Source organism: Psittacula echo, assembly GCF_963264785.1.
Source record: "Psittacula echo genome assembly, chromosome: Z".
Taxonomy (NCBI): domain Eukaryota; kingdom Metazoa; phylum Chordata; class Aves; order Psittaciformes; family Psittacidae; genus Psittacula; species Psittacula echo.
In genome coordinates, this window is record NC_137742.1 from 87,314,906 (window position 1) to 87,342,832 (window position 27,927).

Genomic DNA, 27,927 nt, shown 5'->3' on the forward strand with positions numbered 1-27,927 from the left:
ATCCTTGGTGCTTAAATTAATCCAGTACACTAACACTCAAACTTTAGTGATATGTTATGATCAACAGAATGGAGTAGAGTTGGGGAATCACCCAAGTGAATTATTCTTAAAAATTAATGTGAATACTAAGATACTAAAATACTAAGTAATATATGCTGCACTGAAATTTCATTATTTCTTTTTAAAAAGTCTTCCTAAAATTCCTCCAATTCAAGAGGACAATGATAGATATTTAATATCAAGATTAAAAACTGTATCTTAACTGTCACTCCACTAAAATAATGAGAATATTGGGGAATGAATTTGCTCTCGTGTTTCTTGACCTAGCTTTCTTAAAAGTAATGCTGGACCACCCACAGTCTAAAACAGACCCTGGAAAACACAGAGATGAAAACAGACTGTTGTAAAGGGTACAGGGTATGTTTTTAATTGCACATGTTATGAGAAATCTCATTAGGCGTAAAGCCCTTAAAGTTCATAGCAATAATATTCATAGCTAAAATTAATACTATTGCGCTGTTCCTTTAAAGAACCTGTTACAAATTTGTGTAGACTGTGTACTTTTCATTTGCGTGAGAGTTTTGAGTTATCCCAGAAACAACACAAAAGCATTAACAGTAAAATGTGTTTGTACGTTATCAGAAGATGTGGCAAAAACTTTAAAAGTACCGAGTTTATACTAATGCTGAGGTGCAAATACAACTCAATGCTTCTTACCTTTTGAGAATCAAATAACTTACGCTATTCTATATTCCAGTAATAAAAACACTTAAAAATCAACAGTAAGATATGTTTAGTCCACCTTGAAAATTTCAGCTTAAAAACACAGCCATAAAGTCAACAAGACTATACATGAAATAAGTTCTACTTTCCTTTCTCATCTTTTCAATCCTGAAATCAACAGAGTGCCTCTGAGAACAGTCGCATTTGCCTCAAGCACTTTGAGATCCTTAAGGCCTAATTTTTGCAGTTAGGTTTTCAAAATCCTCACTGCTATCCAAAGGCATTAACTGATACTGGCAGGAATTTTCACTGAGCAAGGGTCTTCAGATTTCCAGGTGTTGGGATGAGGTTTGCCTCCAATGAAGGGATTATAGAAGGGTTAGGTCTATATGGATTAATTTTAAAATTGGGGGGCATATATTTTACTAACTTTCTTATTTATTTTTTATCTCTCTTAACTTTGCTGTGAGTTTTGGGTGTGAATGATAACAAAAACCCCCACAGTTTTCTTATTCTGCACTAGACTTCTTGAAGAGGAAAGCTGTATTTTGAGAAAGACTAACATTTTCTCAGTGTAACCTATATCCAAGCACTGGATCCACCAAGTTTGGATTGCATTGTAAAGCTCCTCAGCTTTTATCAGTCACAGGATGAACATGGTCTGAATTTTAAGGTTATAAGGTCTGCTGAGCTTGAGTGGTTTCATTTCAGATAGCTCTGTGTTGAAAAGATTTTTACGTAAGATTTTAGATACAACCTGGTATAGATATAAGGGAATTTACAATTTTTAGTGTTAAGCAATGCTTAAGAAGATTCTTGAAGCTCCTCAACGGGTATCTGTTTCATGTACAGAAAGCATATGGCTTCTTTCACCCAGAGAGATTCCTTTATTCCTAATCACTGCCAGACACACTGATTAGTATCCAAATACCTAACCTGGGCTGGTTTTAGCTTACAGAATGGTTGCAAGTTAGTGCACCAATCTACAGCCTTTTATTCAGTGATGCTGGAGAGTTATCCCTAGTGGAAAACACTCAACAGTAACAGTAAAATTCATGTTTTATTAAGTGTTTTTTATTGCTAGATTTCAAACAACTTTACAAAGTCTATTGGAATAATTGCTCCCATTTCATAGGTAGGAAAACTGAAGTACAGAGCCACCAATAACTGGTGCGAGGTTACAGGTCTAGTGGCTGAATGACAGTCTTCACAGCTGCATTTCAGTGTTCTAGCCACTGTGGCACGCTGACTTCTGCAGAGCTCCACACAATGAACTGAATGGAGTCAGTATTATTAGCCAATATTAGTCACTGGGGAAGACAAGGTAGAAGTGACCTGTGCGGGATTTTGAATTTCCAACTGTTCTCATTGCAAAGCCTTCCCTCTACCTCAAGGTACCCAGTTCCTCCCACACCTCAGTATGCAGGGAAGGGAGAAAAGGGCTGATCTGCTCCTGCTCACTGCTCTCTATTGCACTTCTCAGCAATCACCCTGATTTATGTGGCTTTTCCCATTTTGTGCTCCACCTGTGATAATAAAAAGACTTCTAACTTCAAGGGTTGGCGAAAGGTCAGCAAATATCATGCTGTCTGTGGGAAGATGAAAAACCTTTACTGTGTGATCACAAATGTGTGGCACCCTCACGGTGCTATTCAAGTGAACAGAGGAGCACTTACCTTTGAAAACTGGACAGATTTTCCACACAGTGGCAGCCCCTTCTCGGTTATACTGTCCCAGTGCTAATTCCATATAGAACAGGGGCATTCCAGCAATGATTAAAAAGAGGATATAGGGAATAAGGAAAGCACCTGGAAAGAGAATAATTAGTCATTATAGTTTCAGTTTTGGCTACATTTTGCTTTCTTTATTGCTTACTTTTACGGGCTAAAGACAAAGCCAGTCTTTGGGAAGTAGAAAGGAAATATGAGGAGGGAAGAACCCATGTTCTCTGGTCCCTTTCTTGTATTTTTAATTTTTATTTTATTTTATTTTTAAGATCTCAGAGAAAGAAGCCCTGAAAAAAGCTGTAGACTGTGGCTCCTATTTCCTTCTAATGTCTCCTGATGGCTTTTTGGTTTCAAAGGGACAAAGATGTGTTCCTGAAAATTAATCCCTAACTGCAGAAGAAATTATGCACTTGCAGAGATAAAACGGAAAGGGACTATGAAGCACTTTAGTTTTCGTTAGTACAGTATGTTCAAAAGAGAGCATGGAGGCCATCAACTGAGGGAAAAAAAAGATCAGATGAGTTCCTGTAAGTGCAGTTTAACTCATACTTTGTAAGGTGTCTGCAGGAACCTCTCGCTTGAAAATAGATCAGTGCTGGTTAGTTACATGGAATTTGGGTTTCCATAGTATATTTTGGTTTTTGCTATAATAAATTCCCTTGTTCTTATGAAAAGTGATAGACAACAGCTGCCTTTCCAACCAACTGATACTTCGTTAACATGGAGTGTATATTAATGGAGTATGTACCAGGTTTCACTGCTAGGCTCACTGCTATATTGCAGCAGGACAGTGCCAGGGCTGCTTGCCTGGAATACATTACTTTCCTTGATGGAGGAATCTCCTGTGAGCTCATACCACAGGAACTGTCACCTAAGGAAAAATCCTGATGTGTCAGAGATACTATCATAAAAAGTATTGCGAACTGAAATATGGAAGAATCATCCAAGGTAGAAACTATCTGAAGATTTCTTCAGTCTCACCTCTGTGCCTGGAAAAATCTTGGAGCAGATTCTCCTGGAAGGCATGTTAAGGCACATGGAAAACAACAAGGTGCTTGGTGACAGCCAGCATGGCTTCACTAAGGGGAAATCCTGCCTGACCAATTTGGTGGCCTTCTATGATGGGGCTACGAAACTGATGGACAGGGGCAGAGCAGTTGATGTCATCTACCTGGACTTGTGCAAAGCGTTCGACACTGTCCCACACGACATCCTTGTCTCTAAATTGGAGAGATACCAATTTGATGGGTGGACCACTCGGTGGATAAAGAACTGGCTGGATGGCCACATGCAAAGTGTTGTGGTCAATGGCTCAATGTCTGGCTGGAGATCGGTAACGAGTGGTGTCCCTCAGAGACATCTTTGTCGGTGACATGGACAGTGGGATTGAGTGCACCCTCAGCAAGTTTGCTGATGACACCAAGCTGTGTGGTTCAGTTGATATGCTGGAGGGAAGGGATGCCATCCAGAGGGACCTCGACATGCTTGTGAGGTGGGCTGATGCCAACCTGATGAAGTTTAACCATGCCAAGTGCAAGGTCCTACACCTGGGTCGGAGCAATCCCAGGCACAGCTACAGGTTGGGCAGAGAAGAGATTCAGAGCAGCCCTGCAGAGAAGGACTTGGGGGTGTTGGTCAATGAGAAACTGAACATGAGCCAGCTTCAGCGTGCGCTCGCAGCCCAGAAAGCCAACTGTATCCTGGGCTGTATCAAGAGGAGTGTGACCAGCAGGTCGAAGGAGGTGATCCTGCCCCTCTACTCTGCTCTTGTGAGACCTCACTTGGAGTATTGTGTGCAGTTCTGGTGTCCTCACCATAAAAAGGGCATGGAACTGTTGGAACAAGTCCAGAGGAGGGCCACGAGGATGATGAGGGGACTGGAGCACCTCCCGTATGGAGACAGGCTGAGAAAGTTGGGGCTGTTCATCCTGGAGAAGAGAAGGCTGCGTGGAGACCTCATAGCAGCCTTCCAGTATCTGAAGGGGGCCTGTAAGGATGCTGGGCATGGACTCTTCATTAGGGACTGTAGTGACAGGACAAGGGGTAGTGGGTTCAAACTTAAACAGGGGAAGTTTAGATTGGATATAAGGAAGAAGTTCTTTACTGTGAGGGTGGTGAGGCACTGGAATGGGTTGCCCAGGGAGGTTGTGAATGCTGCATCCTTGGCGGTGTTCAAGGCCAGGTTGGATGAGGCCTTGGGTGGCATGGTTTAGTGTGGGGTGTCCCTGCCCATGGCAGGGGGATTGGAACTGGATGATCTTAAGGTCCTTTCCAACCCTAACTATTCTATGATTCTATGATTCTGTGATTGAGTGCATGGCTATATATGATACTGTAAAACAATTGCAGTTGGTGTCATGTTTTATAACTGGATCCTCTGTCAATTCTCTGCTTTGTGGTACCAATCAGGTGAAGCTTTTATTTTATTGCATAGCTTACTTGGTCCAGAACAGTTCAATTCATGTAAAATTTGTCAGTATTAAAAAATCTTTAGATTGTTTTGATAAATACGTAGCTGCAGAGTGACTACATACACTGGATAAACTAACTGCTGTCCTTAGAAGTTACGGATGAAAAGCAAAAACAGATTGTGAAAATCATGGCTATATTGTTCAGCAGAAGACAAAAAGAAAACAGCAGCAGCTGTCTATTTCTCCCAATAGCAAGTAGTAGGAACTTTTGCAACCCTTTAAAATCTGCATGTACTGGTTTAGAAACTGGAAACTTCCCTTGCAAAATGAAGTAAGTTTGCATTACTTCTAAATATATAAACTTAAAGAAGGTATGTGCAGTCTATAAAAGAATAAAAGCTAGAAGCATGACTGTAGTTATGTAAAACACGCCAGTAAGCAGAGTGAATTGCGTATTTAAAAGGTACTTCTGAAACTACTGTAGTGCTTTTAAAAGTCTGAATACTTGTTGCTCATTTACTTTCCATGTTTGCTTTTCACAGCTATTATCAATGCAAGCTGCCTAGCGTGACTGTTCAGAGGAAAAATTTAATGGAGAATAAGAATAGAAAAACAAACTCAGTTCTCTTAGTCATACCACAAATCTAATTCAAAAAGTAACATGCTAGAACATAAGGTAAGGACAATGTATTCAGCATGTAGTTGTACATTTAGGCATTTGAAAGCTGAAATCTTGCAATGAAATGAAGACAAGGTACATCAACAGAAATAAATAATGACTTAAAGCTTTGACAACATAATCTAAAAGCTGAAAAGTATTGGTTGTATCACTGTGGGGCAGGAATCTTCTTGTTCATAGTGTTCATATGGAACGTAGTGTAAATGCAACCTGCATTCACACTAGCTACTACAGTGCCTGTGATACATGTTTTAGTTGTATTTGAGTGTTGTTCATCAGCTGCTTTCTACGATTGTCATGTCAAACTGTCATATTGTAGAGAAAAAAATCCTTGTGTTTAACAAATACTTGATATCCTGCAGTTCTCATCTCTCTTCTGTGTTGAATCATACTCTGATAAACCAATCTGGGATATTACATACTGCTTGCGCTATATCTAGTATCTATAAAAATTTTTTCAGGTGGTGTTACTGTCAGATTTCTGATAAGTGACAGCCTTTGAAGTGCTGTACTTGTCTTGCTTTGATAGTATTACAGTGTGTGGAGCTGAGTCACCAGCCTAGCTTGTACTTTGGAAGTATGGAGTCTGCACAATGTTGTTTGATTCACGTGAATTTCAGGAGACTGTGGAAAACATGATGCCACAAATTGAATAGGGGAATTTGTGTTTCAGAAAATAAATCCTGGCAATGTGTAGTAGACATACATAATAAATGCTAGTTTAAACTACGTGCTATTCAAGTATGACTAACACCATGATGAACTGTGAAGTGTACTGTACTTAGGCATACTTGTTTTAGCATCATCTAGCTGGCTGCAAGACATTCCAGGCTTTAGTTAAAGAGGTTTCTCACTTTTTTTCTTCTCCTGCCCTGCCCCCGCAGGGATTAATAAGGTGTGGTGTTATTTTCAGTAAAGAACAGTTATGGCAGGGTTTTGTACCTGGGTTACTTTTCAGGTAACTAAGCGACTGAAGTATTTTGAAATTGAGATAAAGATGAAAGTAAGGGTGCTTAGTCACATTAAGTTGACTTAATTTTTTGGTGGCTTCTGAAAACTTCTTGTTTGGCAAGTTCTGATTAGGTAAAAATTACCAAGTACCCAGGCATATTGTAAATATCTTGATATTTGCTCATCTCTTCCCAGCCAATATCCAGAATCAAACCTCATCATGTTCACTGAACCCTTTTCAAGATTATGGGCACTTCAGAGGAAAATAAATGATGGTCAAAGTATCATTCAAATTACTGCAAACTAGAATGGTATGCAAATGCTTATAAACAGCATATGTGTGATCTATGATCAGCTTCATTCTGTGATTGCACAGGGGCTCTGTCACAGCATTGTTTGTGTACAGTATCTTATGAACATGAGGTGTTGTTTTGAAATAGACTTTGTTCCATCCTTGCATGTGTGAACATCCTTTGGGCTAGGGAGATGGCAACCGGCATCCTGGCGAGTCTCTTGCTTTAGGTACACTTGTGGGAATTTGTATTGAGCCTCACACCAGACGTCTCTGAAGGAACAGCCTCACTGTTAATGTCTTCCTGGTCTAGGAAGTCAAAATAAGTTAGGAAGAGTGACACTTTGTCAGCTGTGTCACTCTCGCCTGTGCCACTGGCTCCAGAAACTGCTGTGCTTGAATTGCGTGATTCTAGTCAGATTTGTATAGCCCAGACAGCTGAACTCATAGGAGCACACAGTTTGGCCAGCACTTCAGACTAGCTTGCCAAGATCTACCTACCTCAGTGAGCTGAGAGAATGCAGTCTGTGGAATTGCTGCATTGGGAGTAACATACTGATAGCACTTAAGGGGATTCCGCTCCCCTGCTGTGTGATGGGATAAGGGCTGACTGCACAGCTGCATCCCGCAAGGCAATACCGGTTTCAGCATTCCCTAATTTCCCTGTACAGATAAGAATCTGAAATAATTAACATCTGTAACACAGCCCTGGCATAAGTGCTATACATGACTTGCTATTGAGTCACATGCAGCTCAAAAGCTACAGGTTTACTTCATACTGTTGTAAATTGCTACATCTCTCAGTTAACAGATTTCATGAGATCCATCTACATCCCTTAGGGCAACAGTGTGTCCATGGAGTTAAGACAGCCTGTTAAGACAGCCTTGTGTTTCAGGCAAAACTAGACAAGGTCAAACTCTCAGCTTCTACAAGAACTATCTGTGTGAAACTTAAAGTGGAAACTTACACAGAAGGTTTCAAAAAACCTGTTACATTTAGTTAGTGAAGGACAAAATACAAGACTGGCTTTGCATTCCTGTGTTCAGTGCCAAAAACACTTCTTTATTTTGATGCAAAAGAATCCATGCAAAAAGTGTGTCTTTCTTTTGTACTTCAGCATCCCTAGCATCCTACGGGGTGAGAAGCAAAGAGGAATACTGCTCTAAATACTCTCAGTCCTACGGGGAGATCTCATTTCACTTTTAAATACCAGAAAAGAAGAAGCATTAATTTACTAATGACTTACAAAAGATCATTTCAACAGCTGCTGTTATCCTGGAAGGACTTGTTGATGTACATGCAAGAAGCAGGCCAGGCTAGGGGTAGTTGAAACAACTTTGAACTCTGTTCTTTTTAGCTTTCTGCTTTTGTTACCACAGATATTCCAGTCAAAATGGCAGCTGGCGGGATGTCTGCTAAAACAACAAACTGGGCGCGAATAGTGCAGTATATTTTCAGATAGAAACGTTTCCAGAATTTGTGCGGGGAAAGAATCTAAAAACAAAGATCTCCCAGTTGGTGAATTGAAATACAAGCTAATCCTGTGTCTGATCAACGCTGCTTGTTTCTTTCATGCAGAATAAGTAGTGCTTCAAACAATATCAACAAACAGTTGATAGAATGCAGTGCATTTGCTCTGACAGTGAGAAAAATAAGTGGAAACTAATTTGTCCAGGCTCTTGTGAATGAAAAAAGAGTTCCCTGATGTGGAGATCTTGAAATCTATATTGTACAAGATCACAGTAGGTAGAAAAACTAGGTAATGGGAAAGGTGGGCATTTCTTAGAGCATGAACATTAGTCCTGGCTCTCCAGCAGGCTGGTGACCATCTGGTTTGCACAGCCACTGAAGGCTTCTGTTACGGAGGGGAGCCCGAGCCTGTGCTGACCCTGAGGAGAGAAGGAATGGAAGGGTAGACCTTCACTGCACTGAGACTGAAAGCAGTAAGGGTTTGCATGGTACAGCAAAGAGAAGTCAAAGATACAAAGGAGTGTGATGTAACCCCAGTGTCAAAGCCAAGCTGATGATTTTAACAGCAGCTGTGTGATGATGGTGAACTCAGCCAGCAATAGATTATAGTAGTCAAAAATAACATCTTTCTGCAAAACAGATCTCATGACATACTATAAAAAATTCAGCAACACTTTGCACATATAAAATCCTCAAAGTGTGCCATAAAATCTTCCAAGTATGCAACCTTTTTCATGCAAAGTATTTCTGAATCATAAAACTTGTGGAGCTATACCATAGTGATTGACATTTTTTTCTGAAGCCCTTATATTTAGCAACTCTACCATTGCTAGGTTATAACCTGTTTATATTCTACTCTCAGGTTGGGCTCAGAGCCTTCAATTTCTCCAGAATTCCAATATAATAGTGTTCCTTTCACTCAAAAGGAAGTGAAAACAAGATTTCCAGAAATGGTTTAATGTTGTCCATGGGCTGATGCTAGCTGAAGCCTACATTTCTTGTCTTGAGCTGTTAACCTGCTACTGCCTTGAAATAATTCGTGGTGACTGGAAGTGCAGTGTATTTATAAGCTGGTCACTGATTTGTAATAAAAAGTGTAACCCAAGCCCTTCCATGCAAAACCAGTAATCTCTCTGGCTTTTTGTTGCAAGAGTAATGATCTAAAGAAACTCATTAGTAGCTATTTTGAACAAATAAATGACAGTTAAATATACCCAGCCACTCAGAGCAGCATGATTCATTCATAAATAACACCAAGAAATTGGCTAAGGTCATATTTACATAAATTAATGATCACATTTACAACAGTGTGTAGTTTAAAGATAATTACAGGAACATACAAGAACAGAACCCTGGACTATGTTGTTTGATAGGAAATTAAAGAAGAAATAGATATGGTGGGTTTGATAGCATATAAATCAGGTTGGCCCAAGATGGGGCAGTGGGAGCTCTGGAGTTTTGTGGGATGTTTCTGCTGCAGACCTTCACAACGCTGTAACTGCCGCTAGCTTAGGAAGTTAAGCCATTCCCATCTTCTGCCATGAGTGTGACCATAGAAAGTCCAAAAATCTGCTTTTCAAGGTGCAGTGACAGCTTTTGGTCTGACATTGTGCCCCTTTATAGCAGAAGTACTATTGGCCTGGTTCCTTAGAATGAATTAGCATCAAGGTGAGTTTTGACAGTAGCTGGATAAGTAAATAACCTAGACTTTGTAACAATGTCTGGCTCCTAAAGTCTAGCTACTAATATTCCTGCCCAAATCCATCCTGTTAATTTTTCTTTTTTTAACTATCTGACTGGTTTGAACAAGAAATGGGAGAGTGAGCTGGGCTGTGGAGCCAGCTTGTAGTCTGTTTGGTTATGTGATTTATGAAATCCCTGTTACTATGTTCAATAGGACAGTGTTTGTAGGAGTGGTTAGTATCCTTTCCTGGAACAGCTAACACTGTTGGGAGTAAACGGGCAAACTTTGTAGTTCACAAGCTCTTCAGAAGGTGCTGGTCAGGGGAAGTCTGTAGTACTGGACTGCTGGGTCAGTGTGCAGATACCTAGCTGGAGAACATTGCTGCTTCACCACAGACATGAATGGAAACTTAAGGGATGCTAATAAAGAAGAAGAAATACTATTCTATCATTTCATTAATAGGAGTGTTATATTTGGTTGGTTTCTTTCAACCTTGCCATTACTGGGGGTAACACAAGGGTATATTCGCCTGCAATTACGTACCCATGTAAGGTGTAAATAGTACTTCAGATGTATAAATTCAAGTGTCTGTCAGAATGTACTCTGATTTACTGGTGGCAGAACATCTCCATGGCTAAAAATATTTTTGAATTAAGACATCAGAAGCTATTTGCTGTGAGTTTGTAGCTAAAAAAAACCAGGTTTTTCTAGATTCCAGGACTAGAAAATCTGTAATAACATAACTTCATGTGGTAAGTTCTCCTTGAAATGTGTTTTCTGAAAACCTACAGTCTGTAATGTGTGGAATATAATCATGTACGTGCAAGGAAATACTACTTCATCAGCTTTAACTGTCTCTTAAACGTGGGGAAGTCCTTGCTTGGTGCCAAGGAAATTTTGGCAACTCCAGTTTTACTTTGCTTCAGATACATGCTCTTAGTCATACTTTTATCTCCTTTCTCAGAGAAATTTTATATTTATGTGTTTTGTCTCAGTCAACTGTAAACTAAAACAAAATGTTTTCAAAATTAATGAATCAATGTGATTTTGATGCCAGAATGGTTAGATACTTTGATCTAACTTCTTGTTTAACATAAACCAAAGTTTCAGACAGAAAAATATACAATTCTGATTTGAATATACCAGGCAGATCCTTTGCTTTTTTGATAGTTTATTTCATAGGTTAATAACTTTAATGTTATACAAATATAATTAAAACCCCCTCATTATTTCTAATTTGAATATATCTGACATCTGATTGTGGCAGTTCTTTCCCTGATAAATTAGCATACCCTGCAATACTTTCTATTTCCCTCCTGTGAAGATTCTTAAGTGCTGCAATCAAGTGTTCCAGTCTTCTTTTTATAATCTGAAGAGACTTGAGTGAACTAGACTAATGAATTACAGTGTTTGGACTGTAATTTTTGTAATTTTGACTAAACATTGGAATAGGTTGCCCAGAGAGATTGTGGAGTCTCGTTCCCTGGAGATACTCGGGAGCTGACTGGATACAGCCCTGAGTAACATGCTTTAGATGACCCTGCTTGAGCTGGGAGGCAGGAGTAGATGACCCCTAGTGGTTACACCCAACCTCAACCAAGCTGCGATTCTTAATAATGATTCCTACTTTTCTGTCTAAAATTCCCACCTCATCGATATTCTTTGGTGTAGCAGGTTCATACATTGGCAGGTTGAACAGTTAACGTGGGCATTTGTTATACCCACATTAAGTTATGGTACTCACTTTCTGAGCTGCACATTTGATGTTTCAAGAATGCCAAGTTCATATTCCTGAGGTGTTCCTGCACCTTACTGGAAAAGAGCCTGGGATGAATCCTCTGGATTTCAGCCTCTCATTTAGGCAGCATTACTCTTTGCTTTGGTCTTTCTACTCTTTTTAACATTCTCAGAATTGCCCTTGTGGGAGTTGCTTACTGTCCTGTGTATACTGAACAGGGTATACATGGAGAGGTATACATCTCCTGGTTATGTTACCTCCAGTGGGTATGCACAAGGTGATACAAGTGCCCTGGCAGAGCTAATTAGAGTCACAGCAGTTAGTAACTAATGTGCACAGTGGTACACGGCATGTTAAATGTGTTTTTTTCTGTGCATGTAACAGCGCAACTGCTGGTTCACAACACTTCAGACGCAGGGTGTTTCTCTTCAAGACTGCTTTTCTTTTGCAGGTTGTCAAAATGAAAAACAGCCCAAAGTTAAGCACTTTCTGAAGAAGACTCAGTACCCATTTTAGGCAGCAGGAGATTCATAACTGTGCCAGAGTAAAACAAAGTGCTTAAGACATCTTAAATCAGCCTTAGACAAATGCCAGGCAGCTTTCAAGAGGATTAATGTATAAACCGATAGGAGGTAAATGCCTTGAAATTCTGCTGGAGAAGAATCAAGTATGAACAGTTTGAGGTACACTTAAAGCTTGCCTTACCATTTACTTATTAATCCAATTTTAAGTTGTAACTCAAATTTTCGGACTCAAATTACCAAAGCAAAACATTCCTTTTCCTTCCAAGGTTTACTAGAGCTTTATTTGTAATAGTGTAATACTTTCTATAGCATTTTAATCATTACAAACTTGTTCACAACAGAATCTCCTAATTTCCACTTTCAATAGAAGGTTGTGCTATATGACAGCTATATGTTCCTATCTATGAGAGTTGTAGTAAATCTAACTTTTACTCTGACATTTTAAATGAAGCCTTTGGGATGAATGTTCTTTCTGATGCCACTAAAGGAAGCAGAATAACTGTACTGTAAACCACATGTAATGCACGTTTATACAGATTTTGGAAAATTTACCATTACAGTGATGGCTACTACTGCATAATTGTGTAGAACAATGCAACTGTTGTCAAATGTACTCTTTATCAAAGTACAACGTAGTCTTATCAAAGATTAGAGTCACCACAGGATTTTGCTAAAGTTTTGGAGGCTCTGGGTGAGGGTAGCTTCCAAATGGCGGTGGCTTCTTTACTTTGTATCTTTCTGTTAGCAACAAACACAAGAATTTCACAAGAACTATCCCAGTATTCTTCACAGGAAAGCTTTCCATTTGGGAAAAATATGTGTTTGGCCTAGACTAGTGCTGGCAATATTCTGCATGCGATGCAGAGCCATCAGGTGAAGTCTGGAGAATATGGGCATTGTGGTCACAAAGCAAAACTTTTCAGCAGTGTTCCTGTGGCAGGACTATAAAAACTACTTCTCTTTAGATTCCCTTACTCTGATGCTTAAATTGAGTCTCACCTAGGTAAGTGTAAAACCACAACACTGCTCCATCAATCTCACTGTGCTGGCTAGCAACACCCTCCCTTCATTCTCTGTCTGACTACTCTGCCTCTTTGGTGCAAATTGATCAGACAAAATCATTCATTAAAGGTTGAAACCTAAGTCTACTGTTTGTTCTTACTTGAAGGACTGTTTTCCTAATAGGCTTCAAGCAATGAAGTTAATTTTCCCCTCAGTCCAAGCTGTCCAGTACATACTTTATCACTGCCATCCTGCACAGGACCTCCTAGCTTAAAATACCATAGAAGAATGCGAAAATGACCTCAGGGCCCATCAGCTCACTGTCAGGATGAAGCAGAGCCTTATTAATAGTTTGAAGCAAAATCCTTCTTGTTTCATCACAGTGCAAACTTTTGCTAGGACAGATTGAGGGGCAGTTTTGTTCACTGATTACTCAGACCTTATGATAAATCAGTGTGGCTGAGCTTTGTGTTTCCAGTTTCTGAACAGGTTTTAAACACATACTACCTCATGACTGTAAAACACTGTTGAGAAAGAAATATGTAGCTGATCTTGAAGATCTTCAAATCTCTTAATTTAGGGTTACAGCCAGTGATTTTGTCATAAGCCTCTGTATGTGTGCATATAGGTTTAACCTGCAATTTAGGAAAAGCCTGGTAATTGTTCTCTGTTACTCTTTTAGGGAAGAGTCAAGGGAGAGACAACGACCAATGCCAGTTATATTCTTGCAACTGCAAATTTCAAAATCTCAGAAACTATGTGTTAGGCCCCAAATTAATTTAAAATGTTTTAAAATGGAACACCTTCTAGTTCAATCCCTTTTTTCTTTGCTGGCTTTTAGTCTTGTACTTGCTTTGTATTTTTCCAGTTTTCTTTTTAGCCTTGAGAGCATGAAAGAGATTTTTGCCTAATAATTTGTCTTTATAAAACTGTGAGTAAAAAGCCATTCTTAAAATAGTACTTTCTAAAAATTATTGTATCTGGAGCCATACAGAGGAGAATGCCGAGGTCATAGCCTAACTCTCACAGAGTAAATTCATTTTGTGTAATAATGACCATCATTATTACAGTACATCCTGACATTTTGCTTCTTAGGTAAAATACTGAGCTATTGCTCTGAGTGAAGATAAGTTATTAGTCAGTGGAAGTCTTCTATATCTGTTTGGTCTGAATAGTTTTTTATGACTTTACTCTATTTTTCTTCTCACATAATTCTTAGTCTGGAAATTCTGTCTATTTAGGAGTCCTTAAGAGAGAGAAGTCTGTTATTTGGGTTGAAATCCTGACTCTGGTGACGTCAATGGAAAAAAACCACCCATTGACTTCAGCTGGGTCAGGATTTCTCCCTTGTGGTTTACGAATTTATTGATTTCAAGTGAGGCTGTAGAGCTATACATAAATGAGACACAAACTGCACAAAAGGAGCAAATGATCAAACTCTTCCACAAAACAAAATCCTGGGGTGTCTCTGGTCTCACCAGCACCTGCCTCATGATCTATTGACACATCTGTGTTTCTCTTTGGAGAGGAAACAAAAGCACTGCACAGCACAAGCTATTCCTTACTTTTATGATAAATCTGATTTCTAAGACACCTGTGTGTAGTTCAAATCACCTCTCGACTGGGGGCATGAGATTTTGAGCTCTCTTCCAGCATCAGTCTTATTTGACATCAGGAGGCAGACACAGTCCTGCATGCTGACTGAGAGTCATGTAGCAAAGATACATCTGATTAGCTTCTAAGGGGTCAGCTTGATGTTTTGGTAACACTTGGCCTTGACCTAATATCACAGTTAGTCCAATACACTTCAATTTTTTTTACTTTCTGTTACTGGTGTTGTGAAATAATCATGCTTCTGCCAAGAAGGCAAGGCGCCGAGACATGCTGCAAGGCAGGTCACGTTAACATTGAAGAAGTTAAAAAAAGTGCCCTGGCTCTTTATTGTAGAGTGGTAGTGAAAGCATGTGTGGAGCTTGTTTGTTTTCCAAAGGTGGACGTTTTGAGGGGAATACAGAGAACAACCTCCTAATCTTAGTATTTGAAAAATTATTTCCTCCTGTATCAGTCTTTGTAGGGGAGACACTGTATCTCGAACATAATGTTACATTAATTTTAAAACTGGTTAGCTGGATGTTCAGAGGTAACATTCTGTTATTAGTGGATTGTCTCTTTGCTGCCATTGTGGCAATGCTGACAAGTGTGCTCCTTGATGTGAAGTTGACACTTCACTAGAAGCTGTCACTCCTATAACGTCCTGACCAACAAGGGTCTGCTTGGGAACAATCATTGCTATTACTGTGCAGCTCCAGTAATTCTTTTTCTCCATAAATGAAGTAGGTTGCTGTCAGGTTAATTACCAGGTTAGGATCTACTCAGACCTATAAGGATCTACTGCTCCACCTTGTGGTCTGAAAAAAGTTTTCTGTTATTCTCTGTAGAGTGTGTCAGAAGTCCAGCCACTTCCTCTTTTTTTTTTTATTAAACAGGAATTTGGTTGGAATCAGTACATACTTTGCCTCTAGATATGGATTTTTAAGAGCAATTAATGTGTTGTCACCTTTGGCATACTTCAGGATAGATATTGCAAGACATGTTTGATTACAGAGGAGTAAAAAAGAGGAAGAGAAATGGAAGCTGAATTAGTGGAGAGTTCTACTAAGTGCACATAGTTCAGAAGGTGCAAATACCTAGCCAAAATTAGGATGCACAATACTCAGCTGCTTTTCTTTTGGTACATGAGCTAGGCCCATGGTAACAGCTTGCTTGTAAGGTCAGTGACGCAGTTGGGGTGTATTCTTGCATGCTGCTGAGGGGCCAGAAAATCAGCAGTTTCCCACAGTCCTGCAGCCTTCAGTGAAGATGAATACTCTGCAATTACCTGTTCACAATCCGTCCTGTATATCAATGACACTAAAGCTGTCTCTCAACCTAACAGGACTGCTATAGCAAAACACTTCAAGAAAGGCTTTATATTTGTGTAGTCTAACACCACCAGTCTGGGAGCATTGGATCCTATTTTGGACACTTCAATTAATGTATATTCTTGAACAACAGTAATAGCCAAACAACAGCAACCAGCTAATACATACATTAAGAGCACAGCTTCTGCAGTCACTTGTACTTTTGGAAGTGAGTAGTTATGCGTATAAAGCCTTAAAGAGTAGGAGCACTGGAAAAATTACAATCTTCTATAAAAAGGTTTACTGTATAATAAGGGCAGCTTGCCTTACTGCATACCAGCAATGAGAATGCTTTTCATAAAAACATTTATGAAGTGACAAAAAGCAACTGCCTGCCCAGTCCTGCCCCAGTTTTGTTTAGTAATATGTTACCATGGAATTCCATGCACTGGAACATTGGTAGTGTGCTTTGGATGAGTACAAGTGCAAAAGAGCCTGTGTCTTACGTAGGCAGACCTCCCTGTGAACAGTTTCTGTTTCTGAATGGTAAGACCCTTGCTCTCAAAGTGTGGTACTGTGCTGTCACCTTTGTCATGCTTCAGAAGAGAGATTGCAAAAGTTGTATAAATAGAGAATAGAGGAAAGGAGAAAGAAGAATGAAAATAAAACAAAGGATAGCTTTCGTAAGTAGTTTAAAGGTTCTTTCCTATGGTCTTCATGAAGAGTAGTATGTTACAAGGCAAGGAGCTTAACTGTTTCCCTTCCCCCTTCTTTATGGATTATAGGTTTCAAAATATCTACAGCTAAAATTAAGTATGTTGAATATATACAGAATACGAATTCATAAAAGTTAAGATGCTGAATTATACTACAGTTATCTCCACAGAATTCCCATGATAACAGAGATTATTCAGCTTTACCGGGGGACAGGCATTTTTGATGCTGGTTTCCTGGAGGACTGATATTCATATTCAAGAAGTCAAGTTTGGAGTGTCAGTAAAGCCTTTCATTTGAAACTATTCTGACTTGGGACCAGCCCTTAAGATCTACACAATTAGGACGAAATCTTGCCACGAAAGGCTCAAGACTTAACTCAGAAGCAGGGAGAAGGAAAGGCGAAGATTAAGGAGCAGTAGTTGGAGGAGGGAATTACAGGTTGTAAAGACATGGGTAATAGGTTACTAACATGAATTCTTTGTCTCCAGATGCCCCAATGAAGGGAAACTGGAGGTTTAAAATCAGCGTGATATTGCTGGAATCTTTACCCTCTCTTCTCTGAAACTGGATTGAGGCATTAGAGTTTTCTTGAGTACAACTTAGTTCAACTTGTAATAACAACAACAATGACAATAATATCTATTATTACTGTTGTTATTTCTTATTTTTAGATTTCAAGTCAAGAAGTCAAAAGTCACTTGCAAGATTCCCTCGAATCCGTTGTCATGTTTTCTTATATTCTATATGAAGGAGAGTACTAAGAGAAAGGTAGTACTGAAAGACCTAGAACTGTACTACCGAGACACTAATTTAAATTTGTTTCTTGCCTCCTGAATTACAATATTTTTAGTATAAATATATATCTAAATATAGAACTTATTTGGTTATGGTTTGTTATTTTGTAATAGTGCTGACAGCAGTTAGGTATATCATCTAATAATTAAAATGTATGTAAAAGCTATGAGTTTACAGTGCAAACTGATACTAGAGAGCCATACTAGAGTTCTTACCATTTAATCAATTGGTTAACCTGATACAAAGGCTTTAGAAGTTGGGAGTTGCTGATGTGCTTCCCATTAGACAAAAATGAAAGCATGAGCAATTTGATGTTGCTCCTCAGAACTGCTCAAAATTCTTTAAATGGTGTTTCCATTTGAACTCACAGCAAGGGGTTCAGTAATTTGCAGATTGATTTTAATCATCATTTCCCTCACAGCATATCTAAACGCTCACTAAAGCTATATGTTCACTCTGATCTTACGCATAGGTAGTTGTATTAGCATTCTCTTTCCTGTCGGTGTAAGTATGGGGTGGAAAATATCTGTCTTGAAATAACATCTTTAGACTGCTGAGGCTGTATTCACATATTCACTGAACTGACAGACGGATTTGTGATATTCTACCAAAAGATGAAATGGAAACTGTGCCCCAAAACCATGTAGATCATGTCTCAGTCTCCTTAGAAATATTTTGGTCTCTCCAGTGAAGAAGGGCTGTTGGCTGCTACACTCCTAATATGGCATTTCTTGTTTCCATTGCTCCCAGCAAATTTGATAAAGAGTTCAAAAAGATATTGGTGAGAAAACAGACTAGAGACAGGTGAAGCTGAAGACCCTGCTCTTTCAGCTCAAATGAATCTGAGACCCCCCGCCAAAGTACAAGGATTTCCTGTACCCATTATAATAGATATTAATATGAATGTAAGAGACTTTCTAATGTGATTTCACATTCAACCTTGTCCAGGAGGGAATATATTCTATTAGATATTTCAGTTCTTCAGTTTCTTGGCAAAATTGAGAATGGCATACAGGAATGAAGAGTGAGGAGACCTTAAGCAGAGATTTTAAGTTTCCAAACAATGGAACTAAGTTTACTACTTGATGCCTTTTCTGCCTCTTACCTTAGAATGAAGTGCTTCTAAGTGGTAATAAAACGTGTTCTTTCAGCATGATTAGAAAGAGGTATCTCTGCTTTTGTCCGAACAGCTCATTTGACTCACAACATCTTTTTTATTGGCAACTTGGAGGGACAAAGGTAGAAAATTAGTTTGGTGATTGGAGCACTCCTTAGATCTGTGCTTAATGCTTAACCCACATTAGACACAGGATTGTCCTCTTAAGGTGTAGTGTCAAGCTACATATTATGAATCTTTTCTAGAACCTTTCTACGCTTGTGTACCCCTAGAACGTTTGCACAATTGTCAATCTAAGGGTTGCTAGAACTGTTCAGGGACAAATAATTTCTCCACTCAGGCAGGTATTTAGCTGAGTCCAGGTATGTACCATTTAGATATTCTTTTATGGTATCTTATCCCAGAATTGCAAACTAGAATTTTAGAATCGATGAAAGATGTGAGTAAGAAAGACTCAGTTCTTCCTTATCAGCTATTCAAAATGCTTCTTAGGTAGTAGATGTATGACATAGTAGCTTACAACCCTGCAGACATTACAGTTCTGAAGATTTGTTTTGCAGAGCCAGCAAGGCATGCAAAGGAGAACACAGAATTTCACAAGAAGCAGCTGGCAACAAGCATGTGAGTGACAACGCTGGTAAATCTGGGTAAATCTGTGCTTTGTGTACACCAGACGATTACTGGCTGATCAAGGAAAAGAAAGAGAGAGGAGTAAGTCACATGAGAAAGGGAAGAGAGCAACTGTGAGCTGGCCACTGAGCTCAGATTCGGGGAAGGAGGTACTGTCACATCGCAAAACTGAAAATTGTCCCCACTGTCACACGAAGCTCAGAAGCCCAAAGGTCATGGTCACAGTGTGGAGATCAGCACGGTAGTTTAACCTGTCTGAGGTTACTGGTTTGATGTGCTAATGGGAACTAAAAACTTCTTATTAGGAAACCAAAATCTCTAGATTTGCATCTAAGCTTTGATTGATTGATGAGTCAAACTCTTGGTGTAGGCTTTTCCAACGAGATTACTTCAAAGTTGACTTATTATTATCATCATCAATGCTATTTTGAAATGTAAACCTTGATATTACAAGGCAAAGGTCATCCATCTTTGAAGTGTAAAATGCCAAATGATATTCTTTCCCAAAATAGCAATTAAATTTCATGGCAGACAGTTGGCAAAACTTAGGGGATAGAGCCTAGCAGAAATGCAAGCTCCTGGTGGTCAGCATCATAGCTTGCTTTTAGCCAGACTTGCAGCCCTGTGGGAGGTGATGCTTTCACAGGTGTCATTCTCAGTGTGTGACAGCTCTTGGCTCTTCGACTTCGTGCTGGCCTTGTTTGGGGATATTCAGATTCAGTTCTATGTTGTCTTGGTACCTGTGATATGAATTCGTCAGTCCTGCATTGCAGCTTATGGAAATGCGAATAGGAAAGTAAGCATTAGGATAAACGGTAAGATACTTCTGAGGTGTACTGACTGCTAGCAAACTGTTCTTTGAAGCCAATGATTTCTTCTACAAATACTGTAGTCTAAAACCACTTAAAAAAATGCTTCAGAGATTAGAAGTGTGTATTTTGATAGCTAGGGAACTATTAAAATATTTATCTGCAGCTATTAGTGAATTCATGAAAAGCTTAATCTGATTCTTATGATAGAATAAGTCTCCAGTGACTAATCCGACAATTACATGTTTCCTAATGAGTAGTCTGAACATGACTGACCTTGCAAATACTTTGACTCACAAAAAAGTACTGTATGTTGGTAAAATCTTTTTCCACAGTTTTCAATGAGAAGTATTAATTTTGCCAATGACTATGCAGGAAAACAAAGCAAAAATGAACATTAATACTAAAAGTATTTTCTACAAAAGCCACAACAGCTTTGTTAACTAAGACTGAGCATTGTCCTCCCCCACTGTGAGCACACAAGTTAATCATGCTAGGCATTACTCAACTTCATTTGGCATCAGCAAAATTTTAGATGTAATCCAAATATCAGGATAAATCTTTCCCAAAGTTGAGGAGAGTCTAATTTTAATGCTCTTCTTACACTTTATTCAGCATAGCCTTACAGCACTGGAGAGCACTTAAAATGTTGGCTGTGTTATAAAGACTTGTGTTGAGTACACTGATGTTGACCACTTGCAGAGAGTCATACAGATAGGGAGTCTCTTTTTAAAAAAGAGAAATGGGCTCTTGCCCGAAATGAGTTATGATGAGGATATGGCACTTGTGAGAACAGGCAGTAGGAGTGACCGTAGCTGATGATTTCTCCAGTAACATCCACTGCTCCTTGAAATTCTTACAGAAGGATTGTGCAAAATGTATTTGATTCACTGCAAACAGAGCTTTTAGCTTGTGCTGGGAGCAGCAGTCAAATCCATGCAAGTTGTGGTACTTATTGATCAGCTGTCCTGACATGGTGATGTTTCAGAATTCCCGCTGCCGCAGTGTTGCCTTATCTGCTTAATGAGGGCTCACAGAATTTTACTATTTGTATAGAGACTATCGATAATCTTATAAAGCAGTTTAGAGTGGGAGAGAGTCTTTTATTGGGCATATCCTGCTTCCAAGAAGTCAGGGAGGGCAAGATCTCATCCAGTCTGTTCATACTAATGAACTAATGTCCTGAAAGTTTTCTGTGGCTCATTTCATATTCTAATACAGCCACTGGATCTGTCTGTGTCCTTGTAAGGCAGGCAAGTCCTATGGAAGTAGGTATCTGATAAGAAAAAATAAATGCTCTAGCTTTTCAGATCTTACTAAAGATTGGGAATTATTATTATTATTTTAATGGCAGAAGAATGTTTCCAAAAATCACAGTTGCTCACAGAAGAGTTACATTCTGCCATCTATATTTGTGTGTAAGTCCCATTGGGGCCTCGGTCTCTTAGCAGGCTACTCGCAAAACACAGATGTTTCTGGCTCTTCATTCAGCATTTTATTGCTGCTGGATGCTTCTTACTCTCTAGTTTTTTGTTAATGGGAGCTTGTTAAAATACAAATGGGACTTTCTGTTAACACTACTGGTGCTGTCTTCAGTTACCTGACATAAAAAAGTCTATATAACTACCACTGGGTGGTGTATGCCTCGTGTACATAAAGCTCACTCAAGTAAACTATCAGACTTTTGTATTTGTGGAACTTGAGATCTAAGCCCAAAAGCCTTTATGCCTAGTTTTTAATCAAGAAGATTCCCTGGAGTTTATCAAAGAAAGAAACTCGAGGATTTGGCTAATTAGAAAGTGGGTGTATATGTATCCACGTTCTTCTAAAACTTCAACTTTGGATAAGGGAATACAGTGTGTATTTATACTTTCTTTCTGAATTCCTCTAAGTTCTCACGCTTTATTGAGAACCACCTATTTTTAAAAGCATGGAAAAGCCCTCAGTGTGTCTGGCATCTTAAATTAATCATAGCCAGTCATAGGAACATAACAGTCCATACATCACCAAGTCACTTTGGTCAGATGTAAAGGAGAACGCCATTTTCTACCCCTTCCATGTCCTTGATGCTGCTGTTCAACATCTAAGAACATTTGTAGAACTTTTGTGTGTGTAGATTTTGGAAGGATAACAGTATTTCTTTTTGCTATGCTGAAGACAAGTATTAAAATACTTCAGTAGGTTAAGACTTACGGCATTGCAACATGCTCCCTTTTCACTGCCTGTGTTTTATCAATCCATTGAAGATATACAAGTTGGTAACCATGTTTGACTGTCTTTGTCTAAAGTCAGCTCTAGGTAAATTGCTGAAACTGAGTAATTGCTGATGCTGTCAGAATAAAAAGAAACTGTGGGAGAAAGAGGAGAGGAAACCATTTTTTACTTTATACATGCCACCCAATTCAAGCTTAATTTGTTTTGCTGGGTTTTGTAGTTTGGTTTTTTTTGTTGTTGTTGTGGGTTTGTTTGTTTTGGTTTTTTTAACCCTTGTCTAGCTTCTTAAAAATGTCAAAAAGCAAACTGTAACCCTATCATGAGCATCTTTGTGAAACTTGTGTTAAAGAGCAACATGCTGTGCATGTAGGGAAACGTCACCTGATGGTGTCTGTTTGTCTTGCTTGGCAGTCCAGCAAAACTATGAAATGATAATGAAATTAAGTTTTCTCCATGCCAATCAGTACCTTTATTCTTACATCTTCTGTATGGAGATACATAAGCCAACAGTTATGTGAAAGCCATTGAATTATTCTTTTGAGATAGCAAAACTTGCACTAGTGATAGAGAGTTTCTCTCCTGCAGTAGCAATGTGAAGTGGGGGAGAAACTCAGACGTTCAAGTATGTCTGTGATTTAAGACTTAGTTACCCATAGTTACTCATAATATAGTTACCCATAAAGCAAACAAGCTCCCAAACATGGTTTGAAAGAGAGAAAGGACTGAGTTGGCTTAAAACTCAGTAAAGTACTTTAGAGTCTGAATCTCTTGCAGGAGTTTCTACTAAATGAAATTGGTATGTGTGGGCAACATGGGAGGAAATGGATGGAAAATTGTTAAGATAGCATAGAAACAATGGTTATAAAAAGAAGGAATAAAGCTGTTAACCAGTCCCTGGCTCTATTTCCATTCCACACTTCTCAGCACAGGGTCTATTCTGGAAATTCTGTCCTGACTGAATACTAGTAGGTGGTACACTGATGACCATATTCTATCAAACAACACAGAAAAAGAAAAATAATCTCAATATCTAGATTGGATTAAACTTCATTATACAACCAGACTGTAAAAATTAGCTTGTACCCCTACTAGCCACAGACTATGCACCTGCATTCAGGCTAACTGCTGATGTCTTCCATGAGAACGTCTTAGGAAAAGCCCACTGTTGATGGATTTTGGCCATCGGGACTACCCCATCTTTCATCTTAAGGTAAAATAAGTCTTTCAAGCACCAATAAAGGATGTTGTGATGCTATGTAAGTGGTCAAGAATGACATCCTAGGTTGAGACACTTCATACTGTGGTTTGTGCTTTATTGAAGAGCAGACTAAATGAGTGGTTATAATCTGGCACCAGTAAGCAGCTCTCAGTCCTTCTAGAGACTTTGTTAGCATAGGGCCTCCCTACCTCTGCTTGTAAAGGTCTGATTTCTCTTTGACGGCATGGAAGAATTGGGGCAAACTTTTCACTGAGGAGTGCCTCTTGTACCTGTCAAATAGTTAGTTTTCTCCCCATTACAATTTAGAGGTGTTTGAGTTAAAAGATACTAATGAAGACCCCAGTTTCTCTGGCTGAATTGACATAAGGTAGTATGTGGAGGCCAAAAAAAATGGAAGAGAGTTGTAGAGTTGCTCAGTTGCTTCAATGCCTGAGCAGGCAGCAAATTATCAAGGAAGCAGGTTAGGAAATTAAGTGACCCAAAATATCATAGAAAATAGTTCAAGCACTCTGGGTGTCACCTTGTGCAGTCTGAGGTAGGGGAATATATCTCTTTTCCTGAAGACTGGCGGAGGAACTGGAGATCCGGTAGTGGTGTCTGTGTACTTAGTGGCATGAATGATGCTGCTGTCACACCTGCACCTGACACAGTGAAGCCCGCTGGGTTTGTGATGCATTGTGCTGCTGCCCTGGGAGTTGCTAGAATTATTTTTGGACATAATGAAATAAGGATGGAGGTTGTTTTTCACAACTAATTACTTTCTGTCTGGGTGGTAAGTAGGGAGATCTTTTGACTTAATTCAGAAGTCTTGGAGGTACCAAAATAGACCAAGTGTTTTGGTACCAGCCCTTTTTGGTATCCTATTAAGTTCCAAGGGCAGATGTAATTCCATGTTAATTGGTAGGGATTTTCCCATCTTACATTCCTCTTTTCACAAGAAGCAACGATTCTATGCTACACGTGTAAACCATTAGCCTTTTATCATCAGGCAACCACGTTATCAATATATACATAACTATCCTACAGAACATGCTTTCTGTCTCGCAGCTACCTGCAGTATGGTTCACAGTTCACACACAGTCCCGCATCTGCTGGGCAGGGGCTGCTCCTCCTCCCTGGGATCTGGAAGCACACCAGTGCCTGCCCGGCTTTCAGGGGCTGTTACTCCGTCACGGCATGGGATCATCACTACACAACCTTGTTCAGGGGGATGGCAGGGGATGCTGGAGATTGGGTCTTGCCGAAGATGTGCCAGACAATCTCAGCTAACTGTAGTTAGTGGGTGCAATTTCGTTGTTGCTGTCATCGCCAAACTGTGCAGGAGGTGAGGTTTGGTTTGTAACGACTGTCCTACCTTCTCTGGAGTGGGGTAGAACCCCCAAACTTCAGAATGGGGGGCAGAAATCCTGATCTCACGTTAAAACTGTCCCTCAAAAACCTTTCAGTGGCTTGGCACTAACTTTTCTGTCCAAGTGTTTCTGGTTTTGTTGGTTTTTTGTTTTTTGGATTTTTTTTCCCTCTATGCTTTTTTTTTTTTTTTTTTTTTTTTTTTTTTTTGCGAACGAAAAAAGCGGTCAGCAGGCTGAAGTGACGGCAGAAGGCAAATACGCCTGTGCTCACAACGAAGTTACAATCCGAGGGGGAGCGGGCAGGTGCGGGGTGCCCGGGCCGGGCGGCGGAGAGAGGAGCGGGCAGCAGCAGAGCGCAGTGACCCGCTCCCGGGCGAGCCTCTGTGCTCAGCTTTGCGCCTGAAACTCCGGGAGGAGGGAAGGGGATGCCGCCCGTGCGGCGGTGCGGCTTTGGGGTGTGGGGCCTGTGGGGGGGTGTGGGGTGGAAAAAGACCTCGCAAGCGGTACTCTTACCCCCTCCATTTTTGTAGCAGAGGTACGGAAAGCGCCAAACGTTCGCCAGGTCCACGGCGAAGCCGATGACGGAGAGGAGGAAGTCGATCTTCTTGCCCCAGGTCTCCCTGTCAGGGGGTCCGTGTCGCGGGGCGGCGGGGAGGAGATTGCTGCTGGTGTACTGCACTCCGTTGTGCTCCTTCACCAGGATCAGCTCCACGTCCTTCCGCGGCGGCGGTGGCCCCGCGCGCTCTGGCAAGGGAGCCACCACCGACACTTTGCGGTCGGGCTGGATCTGTCTGTTCATCCTTGCCTTAAACATCCAGAGAGAGCGAGCTGATGAGAGGGAGCGGGCTAGCCGGGGTGCGGGAGCGCAAATAACGGAAGTGCACTTCCCGCTGGAGGCGACTCCGCCGCTCCAGCCCGCCGGTGTCAGCGCGGCAGGAGCGAGGCACGGCCGTAATAAGAGCCATGCAAATGAGGCGGGAGAGGGGGGACCTCTGCGCCCGCGCCAGCCGGGGAGCCCCCGGGGAGCAGCGAGGCTGCCCGCTCCCTTCCTGCCTCCGCCGGCGAGCAGCTGGGAGCGGGAGCAGCGCCACTGCCCGCAGCCTGCCCGGAATAGCGGGCGCACCTGGACACCGCACAGGGCACCGGCTGCAGCCTCCCGACCCGCACAGTGAGTTGCGGGACCTCTGCGCTGACTGTCCGCCAGCGGAGGGTCCACCTTGAGCTGGGCAGCTCGGGCTCGTTCTGCCACGGGGTCCCACTCAAGCAATAGGGAGATGCCGGTAGCGGGCAACAGGTAGAGCTAAACGGGATTGCTCATTTCCCTCCTTTCCCTGCCGAGCTGCCGTACAGAGGCAGCTTCTCCCTGTCTGTTAGCGTGACCTTGGTTAAACCGTACAGAGGCAGCTTCTCCCCGTCTGCTACAGTGGCCCTAGTTAAACAGTAGAATTTGGCTTTTGACATCAGGACCTGGCGGGGTGCAAGTTGACTGGCAGAGCTGGACACTGCTGATGTTCCTATGCCAGGACGGACAGATGCCCAGCTTTTTCCTTCCTGGCAAGTGTGGGCCTGGTAAGATTCAGTTGTCAGGTTGAGGTATTTGTAGGACGTTAACTATTTGCTGCTATTCCAAATGGGACCTGAGTCTTTTACATGTAAAATGAGCAAAAAAATGAGCTGGCAGAACAACAAGGATTAGTGCCAAAAGCTGGCTAAATACAGCTGCAAAAATGGTTTTCAGGGGCTGTTCCTGTTACAGCTATAAGCAGTAATTCTAGGTTCAGTCTCTGTTAGGGGAACAAAATTTGAGCACATAAGGCAGAAATGGGATCCCCTTCCCCAGTGTGAAGTAGCTTCCCTTCTGCCTGTCATCAATGAGAATAGATTGGACTGCAAAGGATGCTTGGTGGTGTTGCAACTTACTGCTCTTATTCTCTCTAGGACTTCCTAGGACTGATAACGCAGTGTTATAATCATAATACATGAAGAGGTGCTAGTCAGAGTTCGCCAGGAATACCAGGTTCCTTTGCAAACTTGGAACATGAAAAAGAGCCTCAACTCGGAGTTAAAGCTCACATACTGGCATCTTCCCCTTCCTCTCTTTAGGCCAGAGACTACAAAGATGCTAGTAAGACAGCTATTGACAATTTGCAGATTTTCTGCCTTCACAAAAAGCTCTTGGTTCAAGATCCAAGATCCAAGCTGTGACTTGGATCCTAAAGCTCTCATCTGAGTGCAGCATTTGAGCAGTGGCTTACTGTTTCAGAGCAATTGGATGCTTAGAACATGCAGCTCGTATGTTCTCTATTGGTTACTCTCTGATTTCACACCCTTGTCTTCTCTGAATACACCTAAGACCATTTTCTCTTCTTTTTGACACTTCATGCCACACATGCTGCAAGTACTTCCCCTCTGCACAATCATTACATAGTACCCTGCAAACACTTGCTCTAAGACCCACGTTTTTACATCCATGTGCAGATACACCACTGCCTGTTCCTCATAACATCCCTCAGTCACTGCCACCACATGCATCAAATACAGACCCGTGATACGTGCAGTGCCCCCACATCTGCCCCATTCCCCTGTGTTGCAGTGAGCATCACACCCATTCTCCCACACCAAGTCAAGGACAAACTCTTCTCTGGGCATAGGGAGAGCCTCTGCTTCCCACTGCAGAGCCCCAAAGCCATCTTGCAGACAGACTCACCAGGTAGCACTGGGGGTGTCTCTGTCCCATTCCCTGGTACCTATGGGAGGGGGAAGATGACAGAAGGGGGATTCCTCCTCCTTGGTTCCACCACTCAGGTACTGCAGCCTCTCTGGGAGCTGAGCCTGTAGCCTAGTCAGTAAGGAGCTTTTTAAACCTAGTTTCCCTCTCTCCACGTGACTATTACTGTCTTAATGATCTGTACAGACTTCCTATCCTAGACAACAGCACTCCCATATTGCTTCTGGAAAAATAAGGCCTTGTTAAG

The 27,927-nt window shown here is 40.9% G+C and overlaps 1 protein-coding gene across 1 annotated transcript in view; it reads right to left on the minus strand.

Moving 5' to 3' along the window:
* The window catches only part of SLC6A2 (solute carrier family 6 member 2), a gene marked incomplete at both ends in the record, with an annotated part of 73,638 nt that extends 45,949 nt beyond the window's left edge, over positions 1-27,689 (minus strand). Inside the window, 3 exons of the mRNA XM_080638225.1 lie at positions 2,400-2,531; positions 25,466-25,757; positions 27,660-27,689. Coding sequence (XP_080494351.1) covers positions 2,400-2,531; positions 25,466-25,757; positions 27,660-27,689 — 454 coding nt within the window. The remainder of the gene's footprint in view (positions 1-2,399; positions 2,532-25,465; positions 25,758-27,659) is intronic.
* Positions 27,690-27,927: the final 238 nt, after the last annotated feature.